The sequence below is a fragment of the Diaphorina citri genome, unplaced genomic scaffold (genome assembly GCF_000475195.1).
Source record: "Diaphorina citri unplaced genomic scaffold, Diaci psyllid genome assembly version 1.1 scaffold378, whole genome shotgun sequence".
NCBI classification, from domain to species: Eukaryota; Metazoa; Arthropoda; class Insecta; order Hemiptera; family Psyllidae; genus Diaphorina; species Diaphorina citri.
Window position 1 is genome coordinate 266,105 of NW_007377813.1, and position 22,309 is coordinate 288,413.

General features: G+C 38.2%; 3 protein-coding genes across 3 annotated transcripts; 1 reads left to right on the forward strand and 2 right to left on the reverse strand.

The window, feature by feature from the left end:
• Positions 1-149: 149 nt before the first annotated feature.
• LOC103508219 (vigilin-like) lies at positions 150-18,034 on the reverse strand. Its single transcript, XM_008472749.1, has 7 exons — positions 18,023-18,034; positions 17,709-17,735; positions 17,323-17,550; positions 13,814-13,961; positions 2,974-3,204; positions 2,561-2,691; positions 150-455 (listed from the first exon to the last, which is right to left on the reverse strand). Exons 1-7 carry the CDS (start codon positions 18,032-18,034, stop codon positions 150-152), a joined length of 1,083 nt encoding a protein of 360 aa, XP_008470971.1.
• Positions 18,035-18,556: 522 nt separating this feature from the next.
• LOC103508220 lies at positions 18,557-20,001 on the forward strand. The gene is made up of 2 exons (XM_008472750.3): positions 18,557-18,728; positions 19,632-20,001. Exons 1-2 carry the CDS (start codon positions 18,557-18,559, stop codon positions 19,970-19,972), a joined length of 513 nt encoding a protein of 170 aa, XP_008470972.1. The 3' UTR covers positions 19,973-20,001.
• Positions 19,966-21,681, reverse strand: LOC103508221 (glycosylphosphatidylinositol anchor attachment 1 protein-like). The gene is made up of 5 exons (XM_026822870.1): positions 21,530-21,681; positions 21,371-21,440; positions 21,053-21,212; positions 20,669-20,809; positions 19,966-20,349 (listed from the first exon to the last, which is right to left on the reverse strand). Exons 1-5 carry the CDS (start codon positions 21,553-21,555, stop codon positions 20,096-20,098), a joined length of 651 nt encoding a protein of 216 aa, XP_026678671.1. The 5' UTR covers positions 21,556-21,681; the 3' UTR covers positions 19,966-20,095.
• Between the last annotated feature and the right edge of the window lie 628 nt (positions 21,682-22,309).

Sequence of the window (22,309 nt, forward strand, 5' to 3'; positions counted from 1 at the left end):
AGAGAGATATTAATTTTTATATATTAGATTAGCAATAAAATGTTCTTTTGGAATAAATCCCAAATCAAGAAATGTGTTATAATTGTCGAATAATCGATAATCCATCAAGACCAATTTATTGTTTTTTTTTTTTTCTATTGTTTCATTGATTAGGTAGAACCTACCTCTTCGACTTGCTTCACTCCTTGCTGGTTGCCTTCAATACGAATAATATTCTTGCCTTCAACTTCTGTGATGTTGATCACAGTTTCCGTCTCATTCTTTAACTTATTCACATTGGCGCCATTCTTTCCAATGATGTGCTTGTAATGTTTAGGATCCACTTGCATCTCGATGAAGCGTAACTTGTTGGTCAAATCTTTCGCCTTCACTTCGAGAGATTTCTTAACTTTCTCCACTTCTTCCTTGGGGCCTTCAATCTTGATGGTGTCGTCTACAAACTCGACATGCACTGACTGAGAACAAATAAGAAACATCCTGTGTACATTTTCCAAACAAGACACACGTAGATGAGTGTATTATAACACATGTCTTGGGGAAACATTTTCCAAACAAGACACACGTAGATAAGTGTATTATAACTTATAACACATGTCTTGGGGAAACATTTTCCAAACAAGACACACGTAGATGAGTGTATTATAACACATGTCTTGGGGATTGGGGAAACATTTTCCAAACAAGACACACGTAGATGAGTGTATTATAACACATGTCTTGGGGAAACATTTTCCAAACAAGACACACGTAGATGAGTGTATTATAACACATGTCTTGGGGAAACATTTTCTGAGTGTATCATAACAAATGTCTTGGGGAAACATTTTCCAAACAAGACACACGTAGATGAGTGTATTATAACACATGTCTTGGGAAACATTTTCCAAACAAGACACGTAGATGAGTGTATTATAACACATGTCTTGGGAAACATTTTCCAAACAAGACACGTAGATGAGTGTATTATAACACATGTCTTGGGAAACATTTTCCAAACAAGACACGTAGATGAGTGTATTATAACACATGTCTTGGGAAACATTTTCCAAACAAGACACGTAGATGAGTGTATTATAACACATGTCTTGGGAAACATTTTCCAAACAAGACACGTAGATGAGTGTATTATAACACATGTCTTGGGAAACATTTTCCAAACAAGACACGTAGATGAGTGTATTATAACACATGTCTTGGGGAAACATTTTCTGAGTGTATCATAACACATGTCTATGATGTCTTGAGGAAACATTTTCCAAACAAGACACACGTAGATGAGTGTATTATAACACATGTCTTGGGGAAACATTTTCCAAACAAGACACACGTAGATGAGTGTATTATAACACATGTCTTGGGAAACATTTTCCAAACAAGACACGTAGATGAGTGTATTATAACACATGTCTTGGGGAAACATTTTCCGCTGGGTTTTCTTTTTTTAAACATTATCAGTGGCAACTCGGGGGTCAACTTTGAAAACTTAAATGGGAACCCCCAATTTTTAGCACGCCACATGAAGACCTTTAAAAACAATACTTTGATACAAATTTGAAGTCAATGTCATAACCAGGGCTGGAGCTATGGCTTTTTCAAAATTCCATGTTAGGGAAAGCACCAAAAACAATGAAAGCTGCATTCTGAAAGGCGCTTTGACCTTTGACTGAGTCAATTTTATGATTCAGCTCGAAATTCGGACTCAGAGATTACAAAATATGGAGCCAAAGCTATTTTTGTTCGTGAGGGCCGAAATTTAAAATATTAATTTCGGGTCCGAATTTCGAGCTAAATCATGAAAGTGACCTATTCGATGCTCAAGTCATTTTTCGGAATGCTTTCATTATTTTTGGTCTTCCCCTATCAGAAAAATAACATAGAACTTTAATCTTGAAAAAGCCATAGCTCCGGCCCTGGTTATGGGATCGACTTCAAATTTACAACAAAGTATTGTATTTTTTAAGGTTTTTCATGTGGTGCGATAAAAGTTAGTGGTTTCTATTTAAGCAGTACTGGTTGCCCCCCGGTTTTAAGGGGACAAGGTATGAAAAATGTTGAAAAACAGAAAATCCTTCATAACTCCGCCCCTGTTGAAAATCGGATCTGTCCAGATAGCTTTTTCTGGTAGCCCTTTAGGTCCTGCATCAACCCTTAAGCGTTGTACAGTCGTTCGCGGGACACCCTGTATATTATTTTGGTCAGCAAAATTTTTATCCATATTAGGAAAATTGTTAGTATCTATGCCAGGAATATTAGTATCAATGCCACGAATATTGGTATCTATGCCAGGAATATTATTCAATGTGCAAGTCCCTTACGAATAGGAGAGTTTTGGTGCTATTTCCTTGTAATACCCAGAAATTTAATGACGGGATTTGAGTGTGAAAATTGTGTTGCGTTAGTGTTACTGTTGAGGAATTTCGTGTCAGTGAGAATACAATGAGACACGTGTTTCGAAATTTAAATCTATTTTCGAGTGGCTCGTTTTTTCTGAATCTCTCTGAATGTAAAATAAAAGATACACACTCAGTTGTGATATTTTGACTCTCAGTATAAAACCTACCTTTTCCATATCCTGGGTAATTTGACGTATCTCTGCCCCCTTGCGTCCTATAATGTACTTGTGAATCCAAGCAGGAGCCTTGATAGTAGCTGTCACAACACTGTTAGCCTTAGTGTATACCATAGTCAGAGCTGAAATAAATAATAGTAGAATAAATAGGTAATTGACCGAACCATAGTGAGATCTATGTTTTAACTCGACCGTTTTGCATTCTGTATGTTCCGCTATAACTCGCGATTGCCTGGTCCGATTTTGATGAAATTTGGTATATATGTTCATTGAATCAAGGCACGTCGCTGATTGAAATTTGGGGCCCCAAAGTTGAACGGGGCCCCATAATTAGTGCCGGGGGTTTTACTCTCCGTTGAGCAACAAGCTACCCGCCTACTCAGATGAATCTAAAGAGAACTTACCACTGCCAAGATTAGCCTGAGGTCCACGCAACACAATGGTTTCCGAGTCAGATTCAGTGGATGGCATTTCCACACTTATTCCCGTAGTGGCCAATATCTCAGCCAACGTGTTCCCTTTCTGTCCTATGATGTACTTGTGTTGAGACTTGCTTACTTCTATGCTCACCGTCTTAGCATTTGCTTCCATATCTTCATTCACCTTCTTGGCAAACTCAATACTTTTCTGTACACCTATGAAAACAATTTCTTGTATTAATTATGAACGCTATAAACCATCTAAATCAAAAACAGGTTTAGAGAAAGAGAAAAAAAAAAGATTTGATAGGTAGTGAGAAAAATTTCCATTGCAATGGTCTACATCAGGGATGCACAAACTCAAAGTGACCGCGGGCCGCATTAGACTTTACAAGGTTGGCCGTGGGCCGCATTATTTTTTTCATTTTGGGTGGGGGGGGTGGGGGTTGTACAAAGTGAGAGTGGTAATGAAATGTAGATTTCATAAAGAAAACTTGGCTGGCTGCAGTACTATTGCTTACCAAGTTTGCAATACATAGTATTATTTACATTGGTGGCCGCTAAAAAGCTGGATGACTGACTATTCGATGACGAATCGGACATACAAAACGATAAGTTGATGCATTTGGTGACGATGTGTTGCCCAGATGATTAACCCGCTTGTTGCTAAAAAAAAAAAAAAAATAAAAAAAATTGGTGTGTACATCACAATTGTAAATCTTACCAAAGCTAGGGAAAGCTATCTGCACCTCAAACTTGTCCTGTAGTTCGCGTACAGATTCACCCTTGGGTCCAATGATCTGTCTGTGTAGTTTATAGTCAATGATGCAGTCTTTTTCTTTCTCGTTCTCCAGCTTGTTGATCATTCTCTTTAATTCCTGGAAATATAGGTAGATAGCATTGTAATACATTATGTCCAAGACGGTGTTTACTACTTGCGTACTGCTGTACTAGTTGCGTACTAAATTTTCAGGTAGACAGTACTACTTGCATACTATTACTTGCATACCGGATAAAAACAGGTAGGTAGACAGCGAAAAATACCTCTCAATATTTGGTCCCACAGAAAAAAAAAAAATCCCACGAAAGAATTCTAGAACGAGAAAAGAACTTCGCAAATGATCAACTTTCTGGGAATGATAGGGTTAGGTAGCATGGGAAAATAACTTTCACAAATGATCAACTTTCTGGAAATGATAGGGTTAGGGATCGAAAACATATAAAAAGGACTTCATAATCATTTGAGCGAAATTAGGAAAACAGGGGAATGTTTTTTCCCATTAAATGTTCGTACTAAAAGAAAAAAAAAAATCCTCAACCTATGAAAAATAAATAAAAAAGACCCAGTACGCAAGTCGGACATCTTTTTTTCATTTTAGTACGCAAGTAGAAGGTTAAAATTGAAATAGTACGCAAGTTACCTACAGCCGTCCAAGAAATCCTGTAAGGTACAACTTTATCTTTTCAACGGCTAGACATTTTTGAATGAATTCTTATTGATCCTAGGATTAGGAAAGGGCATATGGCCCATCCAATGGTGGTATTAAAAGATTTGGATAAAAATGGCCATTTCTCGAGAAATTCAATTGAGGATCCATATTTTGAATTTAATTTTTAAAATGTACGTTAAATTTCATGCAATAATCGAATAATGTCCTCTCCTTCTTTTTTGTTTGTTAAAAAAAAAAAAAAAAAAAAAAAAAAAAGGGGGGGAGTCCTCTCCTTCTTTTTTGTTTGTTAAAAAAAAAAAAAAAAAAAAAAAAAAAACAGGGCGTGACATATGAGACTGGTGTATTTAGACAAAGGTGCCGAACGAGATAACAAAAAATCAATGTTACCACGTTGTTCAGCGCCTAAAAATACACAGATCTTTTTTCGGGGTGGAAAATCTCTCACCTCCCGTACTTATTACAAAATACACTTACTAAAAATAGCAAGATATTAGTCGTTTATTGGATGAAATTCAGAATTCAAAAATTACCTAGCCGTTCAAAAGATAAAGGGATACATTACAGGACTTGTGAGACATACTGTGTACATTTTTTACTGATTTGTTCGACAGAAGGACCTCTAATATTGAAGTTGGTGAATCACAAGTTAAAAGTGGTGGTTAAACACAGGGCTAGGCTAGCTCGGCTTGAAAAAATAATAATATCTAATAATAATAATATGCTAGAAAAATAGAAGAAAAAATTCTATTTTTGAAGTTGAGCTACACCTGACTCCTGAATCAATCTAACAATAATAATCGTAATCGTGATCATGATCTATCATAATACTAATAATGATAAAAAATATTCAATACTGTTAGGTACTATAGTTATTTTCTCCGGAGTGAGCGTTTTGCCTCTGGTACAATATTCCTGCGTTATTCAGAATGCACCACTTCGCATGGAAATGCCTCTGTTCCTGTCCCTGTGCGTCCAAAATAATCACACACACACACACACACACACACACACACACACACACACAATATCCTCCCCTTCTTCTCAAACACACACACTTTTTCTCTCTCTCTCTCTCTTACTTTCTCGGTTTCTCTCCCACTTTTTCTTTCCCTCTGTCTCTCTCTTCAGTTTTGGTTTCTTTCTTCCCCCCTCCCTGTCCTTTTCTATCTTTCTCTGTCCATCCCACTCTTGATTATCTCTTTCTCCTTTTCGAGCTATCTTTCCCTCTCTCTCTTCCTTTCTCACTTTCTCTCCCACTTTTTCTTTCCCTCTGTCTCTCTCTTCAGTTTTGGTCTCTTTCTTCCCCCCTCCCTGTCCTTTTCTATCTTTCTCTGTCCATCCCACTCTTGATTATCTCTTTCTTCCTATCTTTCCCTCTCTCTCTCTTTCTCTTCTGGTTTTGTCTCTTTTTCTTTCCCTCCCAAATTTCAAGTCTCTAGCTCTTACCGTTCTCGAGATATTTTGTTTACAGACAGACAGACACACACACACACACACACACACACACACACACACACATACACACACACACACACACACGCACACACACACACACATAAACACACACACACGGACCAATGGCTGAAACTTTGGATTTAGGCTCTAGGGACCTCAAAACGTGTTTTGGTACTAAAATCTGACCATCGAAAATTTGACCCGATTACATTACTTTCCTTCCTATAGGATAAGGAAAGTAAAAAGCACCGTCATTGGTAGATACATATATATGTCTATATATGTCTTATAACTTATAAGTTATAGGCATACCTACCAGTTTTCATTATTATTAGTATTTTTTAGGGGTTGAGATAGGGAACTATGACACCTGAGGGCTTATTGTCCCGAAAGCGAAGAGAGAAGAAGGACCGGATAGGAGAAAGCCAGTCGTTCCAAAAACAAACCTTATCTGTTCAGGATGAAATCCGCGCCGGGCGGGAATCAAACCCTCGGCCTAGCGCTTACAAGACAGACGCGCTACCAACAAAGCTAAATAGTCTAGCAGGCAATCTTGCAATTGAAGGATTTTGGTCTGATGTCTGCCTTTTCCTGTCAGTGTAGCTTTCTAGAACCTAGATTATTTTTCCCTTAAAGCTTTATTTCCCTCATTATACTTGTCACGTGATAAGGGGAGCATACATTACCGTACCTGTCCATCATATCTTGTGTCAAGGTCGCCATTGATTTTCACTTCATGATAAAATAAAGTACGGGTACCTATCAAAGTTTACGCTTTGAAAAATTAAGTACCTTTCGGTATATATACCTACCTATTGGGATTTTTTTTTTTTTTTTTTTTTTTTTTTTTTAAGGGTTTTAAAGGGGGAAATGTAAACTTTTTTGACTATTATTATATATTTTTTTTTAAGAGGTTTGACAGAGGGAACTGTAACTGCTATGGTCTTATCGTCCTGAAATCAAAGAGAGAAGGAAGACAGGATAGGAGAAAGCCAGCCGTTCCTTTTTTTCTTCTTCTTCTTCTTTTTCCTCTACTTCTCCTTTTTCTTCTTCTTCTTCTTCTTCTTCTTCTTCTTCTTCTGCAAGAGGAAGAAGAAAAAGAAGAGAAAGAAAAATAAGAAGAAGAAAAAGGAGAAGAAGATGGAATAGATGCTTATTTTGTTTAAGAAGGTCGGTAGCTTATTTGTTATTGACAAAAAGTGGCAAAGCTGATCAAATTTGCCATAAAAACGTTTCCCCACTCTCCCCCTGCAAAATGTCTCTGAAAAGCCAAATGAAAGAAGTAGGAAGGGAATGGAAAATTGGGAATAAAAGAAGAGAGAAAAAAAAAGTAAAATGTTCTTTTATTTCAAAAGAATTCCCAAGAGAACACTGACCCCAATATGAAAAAAAAAAAGAAAGAGTGGAACAATAAAATATTTATCATGTTCTGGGCGATTGTGAATTTTAATACTTTTACAGAAAAAGAGAAAATACATGGGTAATGGAAATGGAGAAGAAGAAATAGAGGGAAGGAGAAAGATAGAGAGAGATAGCGAGAGAGAGAGAGAGAGAGAGAGAGAGAGAGAGAGAGAGAGAGAGAGAGGAGAGAGAGAGAGGGGGGAGAGGAGAGAGAGAGAGAGAGAGAGAGAGAGAGAAGAGAAGGACAGGGGACGGAGAGAGGTGAGGAAGGATGTAATAGGCGAGAGAAAGAGCGAAAGAAGGAGAGCGAGAAAAAAGAGAAAGAATTGCCACCAAAAAGTTTTCTCAGAAAAATCTTGGCAGAGGCGCAAAGTTCTTCTTCTTCTTCTTCTTCCTCCTCCTCTTCTTCTTCTTTTTCTCCTCCTCCCGCTCATCTTCCTCTTCTTCTTTTTTTCCTTCTTCTTCATGTTTTTCTTTGAATGTTCGAGAATCTTGGAGAAAAAACTTTTGTCCGACATAGGTATTATTTGGTAAACAAAATCAAGACATCCCTTGTATATCTGCAGGGTGTTGAACAATAGAATAGAATATACCTTGTTTATCGTGCCCGAATAGGACTGAAAAGTCCCTTTACCCCAGCAGTCTAAACAAGGTCTTGTATATTAGATGGGTTAAATAATAATACATTTGTATCAGTAACAATTCAATAAAAAAAAGGCCTTGCTTAACTTGAAAATAAAGGTACATAAATATGTATAAATTTAATAGAAAATGACAGTAAAAATATGTCATGTTTTGGGGGTCAAAAGGGGACATGACAGTTTTAGTCCCCTTTTGAGGCCTCATTGTGCTAGTAGTGACGTCATTTCCTTGTTCCTCAGGTTCATTCTCAACCTCGTTGTGGCCAACTTACTCTCCTGCGTTGTGTTCGCCCCGACCACCATGTTACTGGATTTGGTCTCCTCTGGAGGCCTCAGTGTGTTGGTCGTAACGTCATCTATATTCTCAGTGGTGGCCATTGCCATCGACCGCTACAGTGCGGTGCTTAACCCGCTACACTACGCCATGTCCGTGACCAAAACCCGGAGTATTCTGTGTAAGTATCCTATTGCGAGTTCTCCCCCCCCCCCCCCCCCCCAAAAAACAACACGTGTCGGGGGGGGGGTAAGAAACAGAGCGAAGGGCATCCACTTGTAAAATTTGTAGCCAAAACCAAATAATGTCAGCCAGTGGCGTAGCGTCCATGTAGGGCGTGTATGACGGCCATACTGTCAGCCCAAAGCAATCACCCTAGTTAGGGCGAGGCTGACCGAAAACGCCGACCCCGTCTGTACACGGGAAAAGGCAAAGAAGAACTTAACTTCAGTGAACCAAAGGGAACTGGTGTATTGAAGGTGCTTTCGCCGCTGACTGCTGATGAAACAATGTCAACAGACAATCCGAATCGAATCTAATCGCACAGAAGGAGCCATGAAAATGACTCCAATTAAGGAGAAGGAAAATGAAATACTACGACAGACAACAGCTTATTTTATTTTCGAATCTCTCTTATAAGCTTATAACTAACCTGAAATAAAAGAAGAGTCCGGTTTCATATTTCTTCACAGATTTTTACTTTCTTTTTCTTTCTGTTAACAAATGAGATGAAAAAACTCCCTTGGCAAAATGTCAAAAGTAAAATTTCTCTTTTCTCTTTTAGTAAGTACATACTAGGTATCCGGCCCGTGAGGACCATAAATTTAGGCCTTGGTTGGAATTGATTTGCCAGAAAAAAGGAGTTCTTCTTCCTTCCTTTTTTTTTCCTTCTTTTTCTTCACCTTTTCCCGTGTACAGACGGGGTCGGCGTTTTTCGTCAGCCTCTCAATCAGCCCTAACTAGGGTGATTGCTTTGTCCTGTCCTGTAGTTGTAGGTACGTCATATACATAATTATGAATATACCTACATTCTCTTTTCTCTTTTAGTAAGTACATACTAGGTATCCGGCCCGTGAGGACCATAAATTTAGGCCTTGGGGTTGGAATTGATTTGCCAGAAAAAAAGGAGTTCTTCTTCTTTTTTTTTCCTTCTTTTTCTTCACCTTTTCCTGTGTACAGACGGGGTCGGCGTTTTTCGTCAGCCTCTCAATCAGCCCTAACTAGGGTGATTGCTTTATGCTGACGTTTGGTTTTGGCTACAAATTTTACGAGTGGGTGCCCTTCGTACTCAATCTTTGCTATTTCTTTAGCAAAGGGAAAAGGGACGCCTACTAACCGTGCCCCTTTCCATTTCAGTGATAGGAGGAACCTGGCTGTCCGCCCTGTTTCTGGCGTCCCCTCATTTTTTCGTCCAATGTACGTCACCCGACTTCTGGAAGGCGCATTCGTTAACCCTTCTCACGACCGGGTTCAGTATTCCCCTCGTCGCCCTGGTGCTTATCTACGTCAAGATGTACTCTGCCGCTCACAAGTAAGTGACCCCTGCGATAGTTGATGGGTTAATAAAACATAAATTTAGGTATCAAGCTTGCCGAGAGCCAGCTTAGTACGCTTGGAGGGTAGCGCGTCTGCCAGCCGTTCCGAGAAAGAACCTTATCCTGTCAGGATAAAATCCGCCCCAGGCGGGAATCGAGCCAGGCTTGCCGGGAGCCAACCTAGTTCGCTTGGAGGGTAGCGCGTCTGCCAGCCGTTCCGAGAAAGAACCTTATCCTGTCAGGATAAAATCCGCCCCAGGCGGGAATCGAGCCAGTCTACCCTCATTGTTCAGTGTAGGTAGCCAAATTAAATAAATAATAATAAAATACACGATACTTTCATAATACATCCCAGCCTAGTTGGCTTTGTTGGAAGCGCTCTGCCTTGAAAGCGCTAGGCCGCGGGTTCGATTCCCTCCCCTCGAAATTAATCTGACCTCTTTTTAGATCTAAGTACCTATAGATACAAACATAATAAACTTTGAAAAGGGGGATACCATGTCAAGTACTAATTAATACTAAAATAAGAAGAGAATAAGTCTTCACTTGACTAAATAAACGAATTTATTGATGGAAAATTGACATGGTCTCCGTATTATATGAACGTGTATTTGTCTGTATGGGAGAAAGTAAGTTGCTCACCCGGTTGGGTTGAAGAGAAGAACTCACCAAGTGAGTTCGGGTAGAAAAGAATCCGATCCTGAACCCGGATTCTATCCCGATTCTAAGTGGGTAGAATCCGGATAAATGTCCCCCCTAACCCACTTAGAATCCTATTAGAATCCGTTTTTTTCTTCTTCTTTTTTTTTCTAGGTTTGTTTCGAAGGCTTTCGAAGCCTTTTTAATAGATCAGTTGCGCTTACTTGGGTCATGTTTCAAAGTCATAGAGCAGAAAAAATGAGGACCAACGAAATTTTTCTTTTTCGTACCCTCATTGTTCAGTGCAGCCAAATTAAACAAATAATAAAATACACGATATTTTCATAATACATCCCAGCCTAGTTGGCTTTGTTGGAAGTGCTCTGCCTTGTAAGCGCTAGGCCGCGGGTTCGATTACCTCAAGATTAATCTGACCTCTTATTAGATCTAAGTACCTATAGATACATAATATTTACATGCATGACGATGAAAATATGTAGTTTATGAATAATGATACTCCCTGCTATTGGAAGCTCACATTGTAAACTAAAAGATAATGTCATGTTTTCCTGTAACATACTTAACATAGTTCAGAGATACAGAGGTGGGTAGGTGGTGTACCTGTATTCCTGGTGTGTCCCTTAATTATATTTTTATCCAATACAGTACAAACCTCGATTATTTCAACTAATTGGGACCGAGGGTAGTTGAAATGATCGAGGTTGGAAAGATCACTTTCTATAATATTTTCCTCTGATAAGATAGGAAGGATATCCTTTGAAAGGTGGAAAAAAAACAATGGATTTTGGAGTTTAAACAATGGAAGTTGAAATAATCGAGATTCTACTGTACCTAATTAGTTTGAGAATGTAAACTTTTCCCTATAATTAGGTTATTTACTCGTACCTCTTGCAATATGCGATAAAATAATATGATAAGCAAGTTTATGGTGTACTCGTATATAGAACAACTTATGGGTCCCCAAAGGCCCAAAATATACATTTATGTACACAAAATACCTACATAATATCTGAACATATTTAGGGAGATAATATTAGGTATCTATAAAATCTTCATACATAGTAGGTACATATCTACCAGGGCCGGGCCCCCTCGAGCTCCATTTTTCTCCTTGACCGTATGTCAGACTCCGGCTTAGCCCTGTGTATAACTTATACCTTAATCTCTCACCTATTTTCTCTGGAGATTTTCTCAATTGAAATCGCCTTTGAAAGAGGAATATCCTAGTTCAATGTTTTGTGTTCGTATGTAACGAGGAAGTGTTGGAGCAAGAAGTTATGGAAGATGCTTGAAGATAATTGGAGAAACGCTTGAAGATGGGCTAAGAATAGAATTGAATATAGGTATGTAGGTACCTTGTTTATTCTGCTGAAAAGTCCCTTTATCCCCGCAGTCTAAACAAGGTCTTGTATATTTTGACATATCGCGGGATGATAGTGAGACCAGAAGAGGTTGTCAATTTTGTGTAGTGAAGGAGAACAAGGAGGAATAGGATTAGGAGGAGGAGGAGAAGAAGAAGAAGAAAAGGCGGAAGAAGAAGAAAAAGGAGGAAGAGGAGAAGAAGAAAAAGAAGAAGAATGAACAAAAGAAGAAGGAAGAGAAGAAGAAAAAAGAATAAGGAGGAGAAATTCAATTGAAAACTAATAGGAAAGCTTTGTCGATTTTGTACCAAAATGGTTTTCAAATTTGGAGGTGAAGAGAGAAGCACTTGGACTTTTTATACACCTTGCTAAATATTGTGCATACTGCATAGCTAGAGTAAAAGTTCATAGGTGTATTACTATAGCACTATATCTGATGTTGGGTAAACGATCATACAATGTTGTGTTATCTAATGATGATAAGGGAAACAATAGAGAGGGAGCGTTGTGGCTCCTTGTTTGTTTAAACATTTGCACATTAGTTACTCCCTCACAAAGTTGACAAAGGAGAGCATGGCTTGTTCCAAGAGGTTCGATAGAGGGAACTGTAACTGCTATCGTCCCGAAATCAAAGAGAGAAGGAGGATATTAAAAAGCCAGCCGATCCGAGAAAAAAACCTTAGGTATCTGTTCAGGATTGGGCGGGAATCGAACCCGCGACCTAGTGCTTACAAGGAAGGCGTGCTACCCTCCGAGCTAACTAGACTGGCGGAGCCTGGCTTTACAAATCCTGATACATACCTACAAATCCACACAGTTCCATTGATGTAACACAAAGTCACAGTTTGAATGCATATCTAATTAGGGCGCACAGACAAAGGCGCACAGACAAAGGTAGAGCTAGAGGAAAGTAAGTTAAGTCGGAGGTTCAACAGGAAATCGCTTTCGATTCTTTCGAATGAGTCGGATTTGCTAATGGCGTTTTAGATAGAGATCACAGTTCACAGATTGATAAGATGGCACGACACGATAAGAGATACACATCTACTCACTTCAGATACTTTTGGAACACTGCCGGCTGCCGGTGCTGAGGTGAGGTAGGGTTGGGACATCGACATCGATGTTTTGAAAACATCGATACATCGGAACAAAAACATCGATGTCAACATCGATGTTTTTGATTACGATACATCGGATACTCGATATATCGAAGTTTAAAAACATCGATGTATCGAACATCGATGTTTTCGTCTCGATGTCCCAACCCTATCCTGAGGTACGGGAATTATTGAGAGAATTGGTCAAAAATAATAGAGTCCTAACTTTGCCCGAATTCAATAGGAGCCGAGGCATGCCGGGTGTAGGCACAACAAGCCGCTTTGGTGCTCGTTGTGATATCAGCTGATCCAAGTGTACTACACACGGTGTGTTGGGATTAACACACAAAAATCAGAAAGTAAATCACTTATAGTGCCGAAGGCAATTTTTTTGAAAATTTTGTTCCACCTTTCAAAAACGCAGTCTGATCAAAGTTCAAAATCTATTGTACTGCAGGCAATTTTTTCATAAAGTATGTACCTGAAGCTTGTCAAGAATTGATTTTTGAGCAACCTATGTGTAATTCTTAGATCCTCTCCTACACATTTTTTTCTCCACATTAAAGCTCTGCTGAGCACTAAAAGGAGCAAAATAAAGTAGAGCGCCGCAGGCGAAATTTTTGAAAATTTTTATCTGCACCCTTTCAAAATAATAATAAAAATCCTCTTAACACTTTTTATTTTCTTCACATTTTTTAGTGTCTTTTTTTTATTTAAAAATCGAAATGAGCTCGCGGGCAGTTTGTGCACACCTGGTCCACATAAATATGTATATGTATAAATTTGTACTCGTTTTTCGATTGCAAATATTTCAACGGGTTACTTTCTGGTGTTCTCGTGTTGACCCAGCACCTAAATGGGAAGTAGGTCGCGCTTTGAGGACGATAAGACCTTAGCAGTTACATTCCCTCTTGAATAATAATGAATAATATTATTTATTTATAACTTACCTTCCTTCTCTCCTGAGATAGTAATGACGTCACTATCAACAGAAGGTGGGGGAACATTGATACGAACATTATACTTTGTCTGGAAGTCGACGATGTTACAGTTGTGTGCTCCACAGATGAATGGATGGTACTTCTTAGGGATACTGATCTGGAAGACAATACAACCTACAGCTTTAGACATCACATTATTGAGTTACTTGAAGGTCTCTAGTCAATTTTTCATTTAATTTGTTTTGTTCGAATCTAAAGTCCTTATTTTCGTATTTTAATAATAAAGTTGTCTCTGTGCCGAGTGGGTATCACACAAGGCTTGAAAGCAGGAGGTCCCGGGTTCGAAGTTTTTTTAGCTTTATTACTGACTGGAAATCGAGGTGCACTGAGCCTCGTAAGAACGAACAACCGAGTAGCTACTTCAATCGAGTAGCGACCAGTGGTGGCACTGTTTATTGAAATGCTATCAGTGGGCGGAATTATTGCCATTTACTTTAATCGAGTGACGCGGTATCCATTTGCGTGTTGGCAATGTAGTTCTAATTCTGTATGTAGTTCTACATTGTTCTGTTTTGTCACGGAAAACAAAACCGCGAAATACTCGAAGAGGTCAACCATTCTTTAAATCTTTTGAGTGATTTCAAATAAAACCTATTTTCTGTCCTTTTTATTATTACGTAGGACGTATAGATACCTTCTTTTCTATTTCGATACACGTGAATTGCATCCATAGGTACGTACATTCGTCTCAGCTCTTGCAAAAGAGTCTGAGTGAGGTCTACAGTTCACAGAACTACTAGTTACTATGTTATTATTATGCTAGTAGTTCTGAGACCAATGTATGTATAAATGCAATTATTCATATGTATCGATATAGGAAAGAAGCTAAGTACATCTTACGTAATCAAGCGCGCCGGGAGGCGCGCGAACGTCAAGAGTTCGCAGCACCGCCCGGCCTATATTAACACGAAACAGAATTTCAGCGTTTTTCGGCATTTTCACCTCAACTTTTCTCCCACTTCCCCTTAACTTTAAGCAAATTTTATTTGATATTCCTGGTCGGACGTGAAAATAGATGCGAAATCTCCAAAACCCGAACTTTCTACGATTTGTTTAACCGGTTTTCTGATAGGCTCAAAAATCTTGAAAATCGCGAATTTTTTTTTTTTGTTTTCACCCGATTCAATTAATCAAGCCTACAGCCCGTTCTACAAATGGTGGGAAGACGATTAAGGTATCTCCGAAAAGGTCTCATCGAGGAGAAGTGCCTTTTCTTGGTTTCATCTTCTTAGCACTAAAGGGAGACCCGCTAGAGAGGAAAAAGAGACTTTTAGGGGAAAATTTCAAACTTTTCGATCGAGTTGATTAATAAAGAAGTTTTGTGCGGCATGCCCAATTGCCTGGGTTAATAATAGAACCCTTAAATGGGATGTATTGTGTCTAGGATAGTCTAAGCTTGAAAAATAGAAGAAGAAAAAAATAGGTAGGTATATCTTTCGAATTTTTTCTTTCTATTTTTCAAGCTTAGCCTAACCTAAAGCTTAGCCCTGTGTATAACTTCTACCTTAATCTCTCACCTATTTTCTCTGGAGATTTTCTCAATTGAAATCGCCTTTGAAAGAGGAATATACTGGTTCAATTCCCAATCGAGTCAAAACTTTGATATACATTTCATGTATTAACTACCTATTAAGGAGCGCGGTAGCGCTCCGCCCCGCCAAGTCAAGAAAGTTTGACCGCTTCATGAATTATATTTATTATCAACCTATTATAGACTCTGAAATCTGAGTTGATACATATGTAGGTACCTACCTAAATACTGAATATGCTTACTTCTGAAGCAACTACGTGGGTATCTATTAAAAATTAGGTTCATTTATTTTTCTAAATGTGTATGAACTTAGATGGGTAAGTACTTACAGCAAAAAATAGTGATATCCCCCCCAAAAAACACTTCGTGTTAAAAAATTAACGTCAAGAGTTGCCCTCCACAAAAAAGTACTGATATAAAAAAAAGACGTCAATGTGGGACCTCCTTTCTACATTAGCTCTTCTAAAGAAAATAATAATTTTTCATCACTCCTACATCAATTTACCTTGCTGTTGAACCATTGATCCCGGATTACGAAACCTAGATCTTGACCGCAGTACACTAATGAAGATAACAATGTTAATTGTTTTGTAATTTTCATCAGTGCACTGCGGTCAAGATTTAGGTTTCGTAATCCGGGATCAATGGTTCAACAGCAAGGTAAATTGATGTAGGAGTGATGGAAAATTATTATTTTCTTTAGAAGAGCTAATGTAGAAGGGAGGTCCCACATTGACGTCTTTTTTTATATCAGTACTTTTTTGTGGAGGGTAACTCTTGACGTTAATTTTTTAACACGAAGTGTTTTTTTGGGGGTAAAGAGGACAGAGAACAGGTTTTATATTTTTACAATCCCTCAAAGGATTTAAAGAATGGTTGACCTTTTTTAAAACAATAGAATACCAAAAACAAAAGGATCTTTTGACAAAATTATTTTTGTAGAAAGAACACAAGGGTCATAAACACGGTAATTTATCTATTGCAGCGGTTCCCAACCTTTTTTTCGCCCGCGTACCCCTTGGATATCCGGGTTTAATTTCGCATACCCCCGCTTTCCCCGCCACCTTCATAATGAGTACCGGGTACCCATACCCAGGTTGATGTGTATCATTTATTTATTTATTTTCTATAAAAAAAAAGATGGACATTTCACTGCCGTTTTTACTTTCTATTACTACAGTATTATTTCGTAACAATGAACTGCTACATTAGACTTGTGTGGTCTGTGTCGTAGCATTTCCATCCCGTAGTATGTCTCTCATCAGATGAGCGAGAAGAGACACAATAGGTACTTCTCATTTAGGTGCTGGGTGAGCACAAGAACAACAGAAAGTAACCCGTAATATTTGCAATTGAAAAACGAGTATAATTTTTCTCCGCAAAATAATGTCCCCAAGTTTGTTCGAAATCAATCCTTGAAGTCAAAATTCAGTACCTTTTTGGACTGTTCTGGACAGATAAACCGTCAAAATTCAAAATTTGCGTTTATTTTTTCATCCGCCATTACTGATTTTTTTTCTTTTTTTTTTTCGCTTACCCCCGGTTGAAAATCGCTGATCTATTGGCTTGATCAAAAGTTTGAAACCAAAATTGAAACTGAGACACCAAATTTCAAGGATCGGCGTGCCTTAATTCAAAGAACATAGGTATGTACCAAATTTCATCAGAATTGGACCAGGCAATCGGGAGTTATAGCGGCAATCAAACATTCAAACAAATAATATCTAAACCAAATGCAAAACGGTCGAGTTAAAACGTAGACCTTCCGTTCAGTCAAAAATAATAATAAAAAAACGTTCCGCGGCAGTGTGTAAGGTTTAAAATATCCATAAAACATCAATTTTGACCGAATTTCTCAAAAACATTTGTGTTGCTTTAGAAAATTTACTCTAAAGGAAATTCATTTTATCATTAAATGAATTCTTACTTTTTCAAATGCTTTCTTAGATTGCTCATCCGATATCATTTGTATTTCATGCATAGCTTTCTCAATTCCTTCCCTAGGTCCGGTGATGCTGATCTCTTCACTTTGGTCATTAATATTAGGGATGGATATCTTGGTAGATGTTAGCTTCTGTAGTTCTTGAAGACGAGTACCGGCCTTTCCCAGGATATTCTTATGATGTTCCTTAGGAATCGAGATAGTTTTGCTAGCCTGTGAATGTGGAATAGGAAATAATCATGCTTCAGAAGCAATCTCCATGGCCGAGGGTTACACGCCAGAGGTCCCAGGTTCGATTCCCGGATTCGAGTTGGATAGAAAGACAATGACTAACCTGTGTCTGGAAGTTGGATAGAAAGACAATGACTAACCTGTGTCTGGAAGTTGGATAGAAAGCACTTTTTGGGTTAAATCGGTACCACTTCCCATAGCCCTACATAATTATGTTGGAGTTCTAAGTAGGTTATCACTACTACCTTAATTCCCAATCATTCTTCAGCCTGCCTTATTGAATTTTACAAATTAAAGAGAGTACCACTTCCCATAGCCCTACATAATTATGTTGGAGTTCTAAGTAGGTTATCACAACTACCTTAATTCCCAATCATTCTTCAGCCTGCCTTATTGAATTTTACAAATTAAAGAGAAAGAATGTCTATAATTATAATTTATTAATCTTTCTCACAAATGAACTCATTTCCTCAAAAAGTCAAGCAAGGTCTATGAAAACAATTATTATTCTATCAAATACACGAGATCTTGTTTAGACTGCTTAGGTAAAGGGACTTTCAGTCCTATTCGGACGGGACAAATAAGGCATATTCTATTCTATTCTATTCAAAGGTTGCACCTCACACCAGAACCTATGCTCGCGATTCTCCAGCTCAAACACCAATGAGCCTGGAATGGAAATTAAGTGCAATGTATGCAGCTATGATAACTGCAATTAATTATTATTCTATCAAATACACGAGATCTTGTTTAGACTGCTTAGGTAAAGGGACTTTCAGTCTTATTCGGACAGGACAAATAAGGCATATTCTATTCTATTCTATTCTATTCAAAGGTTGCACCTCACACTGGAACCTATGCTCGCGATTCTCCAGCTCAAACACCAATGAGCCTGGAATGGAAATTAAGTGCAATGTATGCAGCTATGATAACTGCAATCATTTGAATTCGTGTATGCCAGAGTGGACTGATCATGAAGACGAATATAATGGTAATATTCAAAGGTTGCACCTCACACCGGAACCTATGCTCGCGATTCTCCAGCTCAAACACCAATGAGCCTGGAATGGAAATTCAGTGCAATGTATGCAGCTATGATAACTGCAATCATTTGAATTCGTGTATGCCAGAGTGGACTGATCATGAAGACGAATATAATGGTAAGGGAAAGCACTGGTCTTAAAGTAATGTTTAGGAGAATAGGAGGAATTTTGTTGCTGCTGGGATTCGAACCGCGGTCTTCCCGATAATGAGTCCAGTGTTTTGCCAACTGCACTAAGCAGCAGCAACATAAATAAGTCGAAAATGGAATATATATATATTATATTTTCGTGTCCAGAAATTACACAAGCAACAAACAAGTTTAAATAACAGAAAAAATAAATCAAAGGGTAAACAGGCAACAAATGAACTAGGCTACCAGTAAAAAGATACACGATAACAATAAAATTATACCTAATCAGTGATTAATATCTCGTACCCATGTACCTAATAAGTGATAATATGTACATATCTACTTACATAATTATAGAGAGTGAGATCAATAATATTTGGAGACACCCTCAAAAATCATAAATACTAATCGTATTTAACCTAGTTCCGAAAAAACAAGTGCAGCAGCTCTGCCTAACAGATACAAACTTGGTATGTAGGCACTAGGGATACAAAGCCTATAAAAAACACAAAAAATATAGGTAAGTAACAGATACCTCATTATCAAATGCATTCACAGATGTGAGAACTAGGCTACCAGTAAAAAGATACACGATAACAATAAAATTATACCTAATCAGTGATTAATATCTCGTACCCATGTACCTAATAAGTGATAATATGTACATATCTACTTACATAATTATAGAGAGTGAGATCAATAATATTTGGAGACACCCTCAAAAATCATAAATACTAATCGTATTTAACCTAGTTCCAAAAAAAATAAGTGCAGCAGCTCTGCCTAATAGATACAAACTTGGTATGCAGGCACTAGGGATACAAAGCCTATAAAAAACACAAAAAATATAGGTAAGTAACAGATACCTCATTATCAAATGCATTCACAGATGTGATAAGCAATAGAAAATACTCGAATGACAAGACAAGTGCAGTACGCACAGAAGACAAAATTTTCACGCTTAATGACACTTCCATCAACATGACAACACCAAGTGTCAACCTAACACTGACGTCAGAAAGCAATACCTCAACGCTTCGTATCATTATAACAGACTACCCGGGTCAAATCATAGCAGATTATAATATGAACAGTTCAAACTATGATTACAATGGGAACTATACGTCTGATTTCAATTTGGACTGGCACCCTTCCACGGGAAATCGACTCGAATTACAGTGTCTCCTAATCATGATGGTATTGAGTATGGTAGCTTGTAACTTTTTCTGACGGTCGATGATTAAATAAAACAAATTGTATTCAAGCTACGATTGTAACTTTTTCTAACGACCAATGATTACTTAAATTTAATAATAGAATAAATTGTAGATCTAAACTAAACTGGTCTAGAAATCAGAAGCTCTGAGTTCTATTTTCATCAGGGGCAGGTGAATGAATCAAGCTTCTAGGTAATTTGCTCACTTGACTCACCTTGGCTTCTACATTGTGAAAGGTGTGCTTGATTCCTTCTTTACCACACAGGCGATGAATCAGATTCACCAAATCCAGATTAGGTAGCTGTCCATTCAGTCCGGATACTTTGACATCAATGTGATCTATACGATGTGACTGGATCTCCAGAGTTATAGCCGCCTGAATTGCACCACCTGGAAGTAAGTACCAAAGTTCTTGTTGTAGTGGCTTTAGTTATAGCCGAAAGCCACACAACCATTACGTTACGTCACGTGACTTAATAGTAGTGTGACTGTCCTGAAACCAATTACCTACAATACGAGTATTATGGGAAAACTTTGAACTACACTTTCTGTCTCCCCATGAATTCACGTGACGTGATGGTAGTGTGACTGTCCTGAACGCAATTTACCTACAATATTATGGGAAATTTAACTACATCTTATTCACTCCCCATGACTTCACGTGACGTGACATGATGGTAGTGTGTTTCTACCTTAAGTCTCAAATTACCTCTAGCTTCTAGGTCGCCACTATCCAGTACTCCAGTGGTTCCACAGGATACACCATGATATGCCTCCAGCCATGCTTGCACACCTAACTGTTCATGCTCTGAGATGAGCAGGATAATGTCCTTGGCCCAATATCTTTGACCTAGAGAAAAACAGACCGGAATATTTATCAAGATTTACGTACATAATGATGAAACTTGTAAGTAAAGACACTAGCTATTCATTGCTGTTTATGAAATAAGGTTACCACACAAATGCCACCCCAAACTCCAAATACTTACAATCTTAGATAGGTACCTCTTTATACATAAACAACCTCTTGAAGATATTTACTACCCTTTGCATGACAATATGTATTCATGACAATATATAAAAAAAAACTCACGTCTGAAGAACTTGACCATAGACATAGCCAGTGCTAGGCCCGGCAGAGTTGATGGATAGATAGACTGTAGAGGCCGGTAGGGAATGTTGAGAACTAGAGCCTCCATGGAAGCAGTGCGGGGTGCTCTTAATATGGCATAGACATTACGACCTGTCATGTCCTGAAAATGCAACAGCAAGATTTTGTTACTAGGTACATTTAGTTTACCAATTGAAAGTTTGAAAAAAAAAAAAAAAAAAAAAAAAAAAAAAAAAAACAAAATGAAATTTTGCTCATCAGAGATCACAAACTGAAACAGTACAAAATGGTCAAATTTACCACTGGTTTTCCTAATGGATAGTGAAGTGTAAAGTTGTGAATGTAAGCTTCCAGTCCCAACTGATGAAACCTAGCCATCAAATAAGGGATAGGCATTTGTCCATTGCTGCTCTCCACTTCATTTGTCAACTCGGACAGAAAACTCTTGGCAATTTCATCCTGGCCATCAAATAAGGGATAGGCATTTGTCCATTGCTGCTCTCCACTTCATTTGTCAACTCGGACAGAAAACTCTTGGCAATTTCATCCTCGGAGTAATCCCCTTTGACCAAACCTGGTAGTAATGCATTCTCAGAGAAGTAAGTTCCTGAAACATTTGGGTAAGAATAGGGCAGAAAAGTTCAAGATTAGAGAGGTACCCCTGTGAATCATGCTGTGAATATGTATCAATTAAATATCTGCTAATTCTAACCTTAAAATGGCTACTTTCTCTGTGGCGCATAATATCCCTAGTAGCACAGTCAAACTTTCTTGACTTGGCAGGGCAGAGTGCTACTGCATTCCTTAATATTGTCATTTTTGGACAAGCTGTCAGCATTCATAGATGGAAAATACTTCTCGGATATGCCTCTTTCATATTTGTAATTGAATTGATTTGTCTTTTATTATGACACATCCAGTCTCCCAACAAAACAGCTACTTTCTCTGTGGCATATAATATCCCTAGTAGCACGGTCAAACTTTCTTGACTTGGCAGGGCAGGGTGCTACTGCACTCCTTAATATTGTCATTTTTGGACAAGCCGTCAGCATTCGTAGATGGAAAAATTGGAAAATACTTCTCGGATATGCCTCTTTCATATTTGTAATTGAATTGATTTGTCTTTTATTATGACACATCCAGTCTCCCTACAAAATCCTTGTTCTGGGTCAAGTATTCCCTCCTTAATATTTTTCGTTTCATCATTGATAAACACTATAAAGCTGTGTCCACACATAG

What these genes read in the sequence shown, in the direction of transcription:
- LOC103508219 (XM_008472749.1), bottom strand. An exon ending in TATCTCAGGAGAGAAGGAAG is followed by an intron (nt 3,205 to 13,813) that starts GTAAGTTATAAA and finishes TTGTTTTCATAG; the next exon opens with GTGTACAGAAAAGTATTGAG. An exon ending in TTACCCAGGATATGGAAAAG is followed by an intron (nt 456 to 2,560) that starts GTAGGTTTTATA and finishes ATTTGTTCTCAG; the next exon opens with TCAGTGCATGTCGAGTTTGT.
- LOC103508220 (XM_008472750.3), top strand. Translation starts at nt 18,557, where the DNA reads ATGGTAATATTCAAAGGTTGCACCTCACACCGGAACCTATGCTCGCGA. An exon ending in TCATGAAGACGAATATAATG is followed by an intron (nt 18,729 to 19,631) that starts GTAAGGGAAAGC and finishes ATGCATTCACAG; the next exon opens with ATGTGATAAGCAATAGAAAA.
- LOC103508221 (XM_026822870.1), bottom strand. Translation starts at nt 21,555, where the DNA reads ATGCCTATCCCTTATTTGATGGCCAG. An exon ending in ATCCCTTATTTGATGGCCAG is followed by an intron (nt 21,441 to 21,529) that starts GATGAAATTGCC and finishes TTTGATGGCTAG; the next exon opens with GTTTCATCAGTTGGGACTGG. An exon ending in ATCCATTAGGAAAACCAGTG is followed by an intron (nt 21,213 to 21,370) that starts GTAAATTTGACC and finishes TTGCATTTTCAG; the next exon opens with GACATGACAGGTCGTAATGT.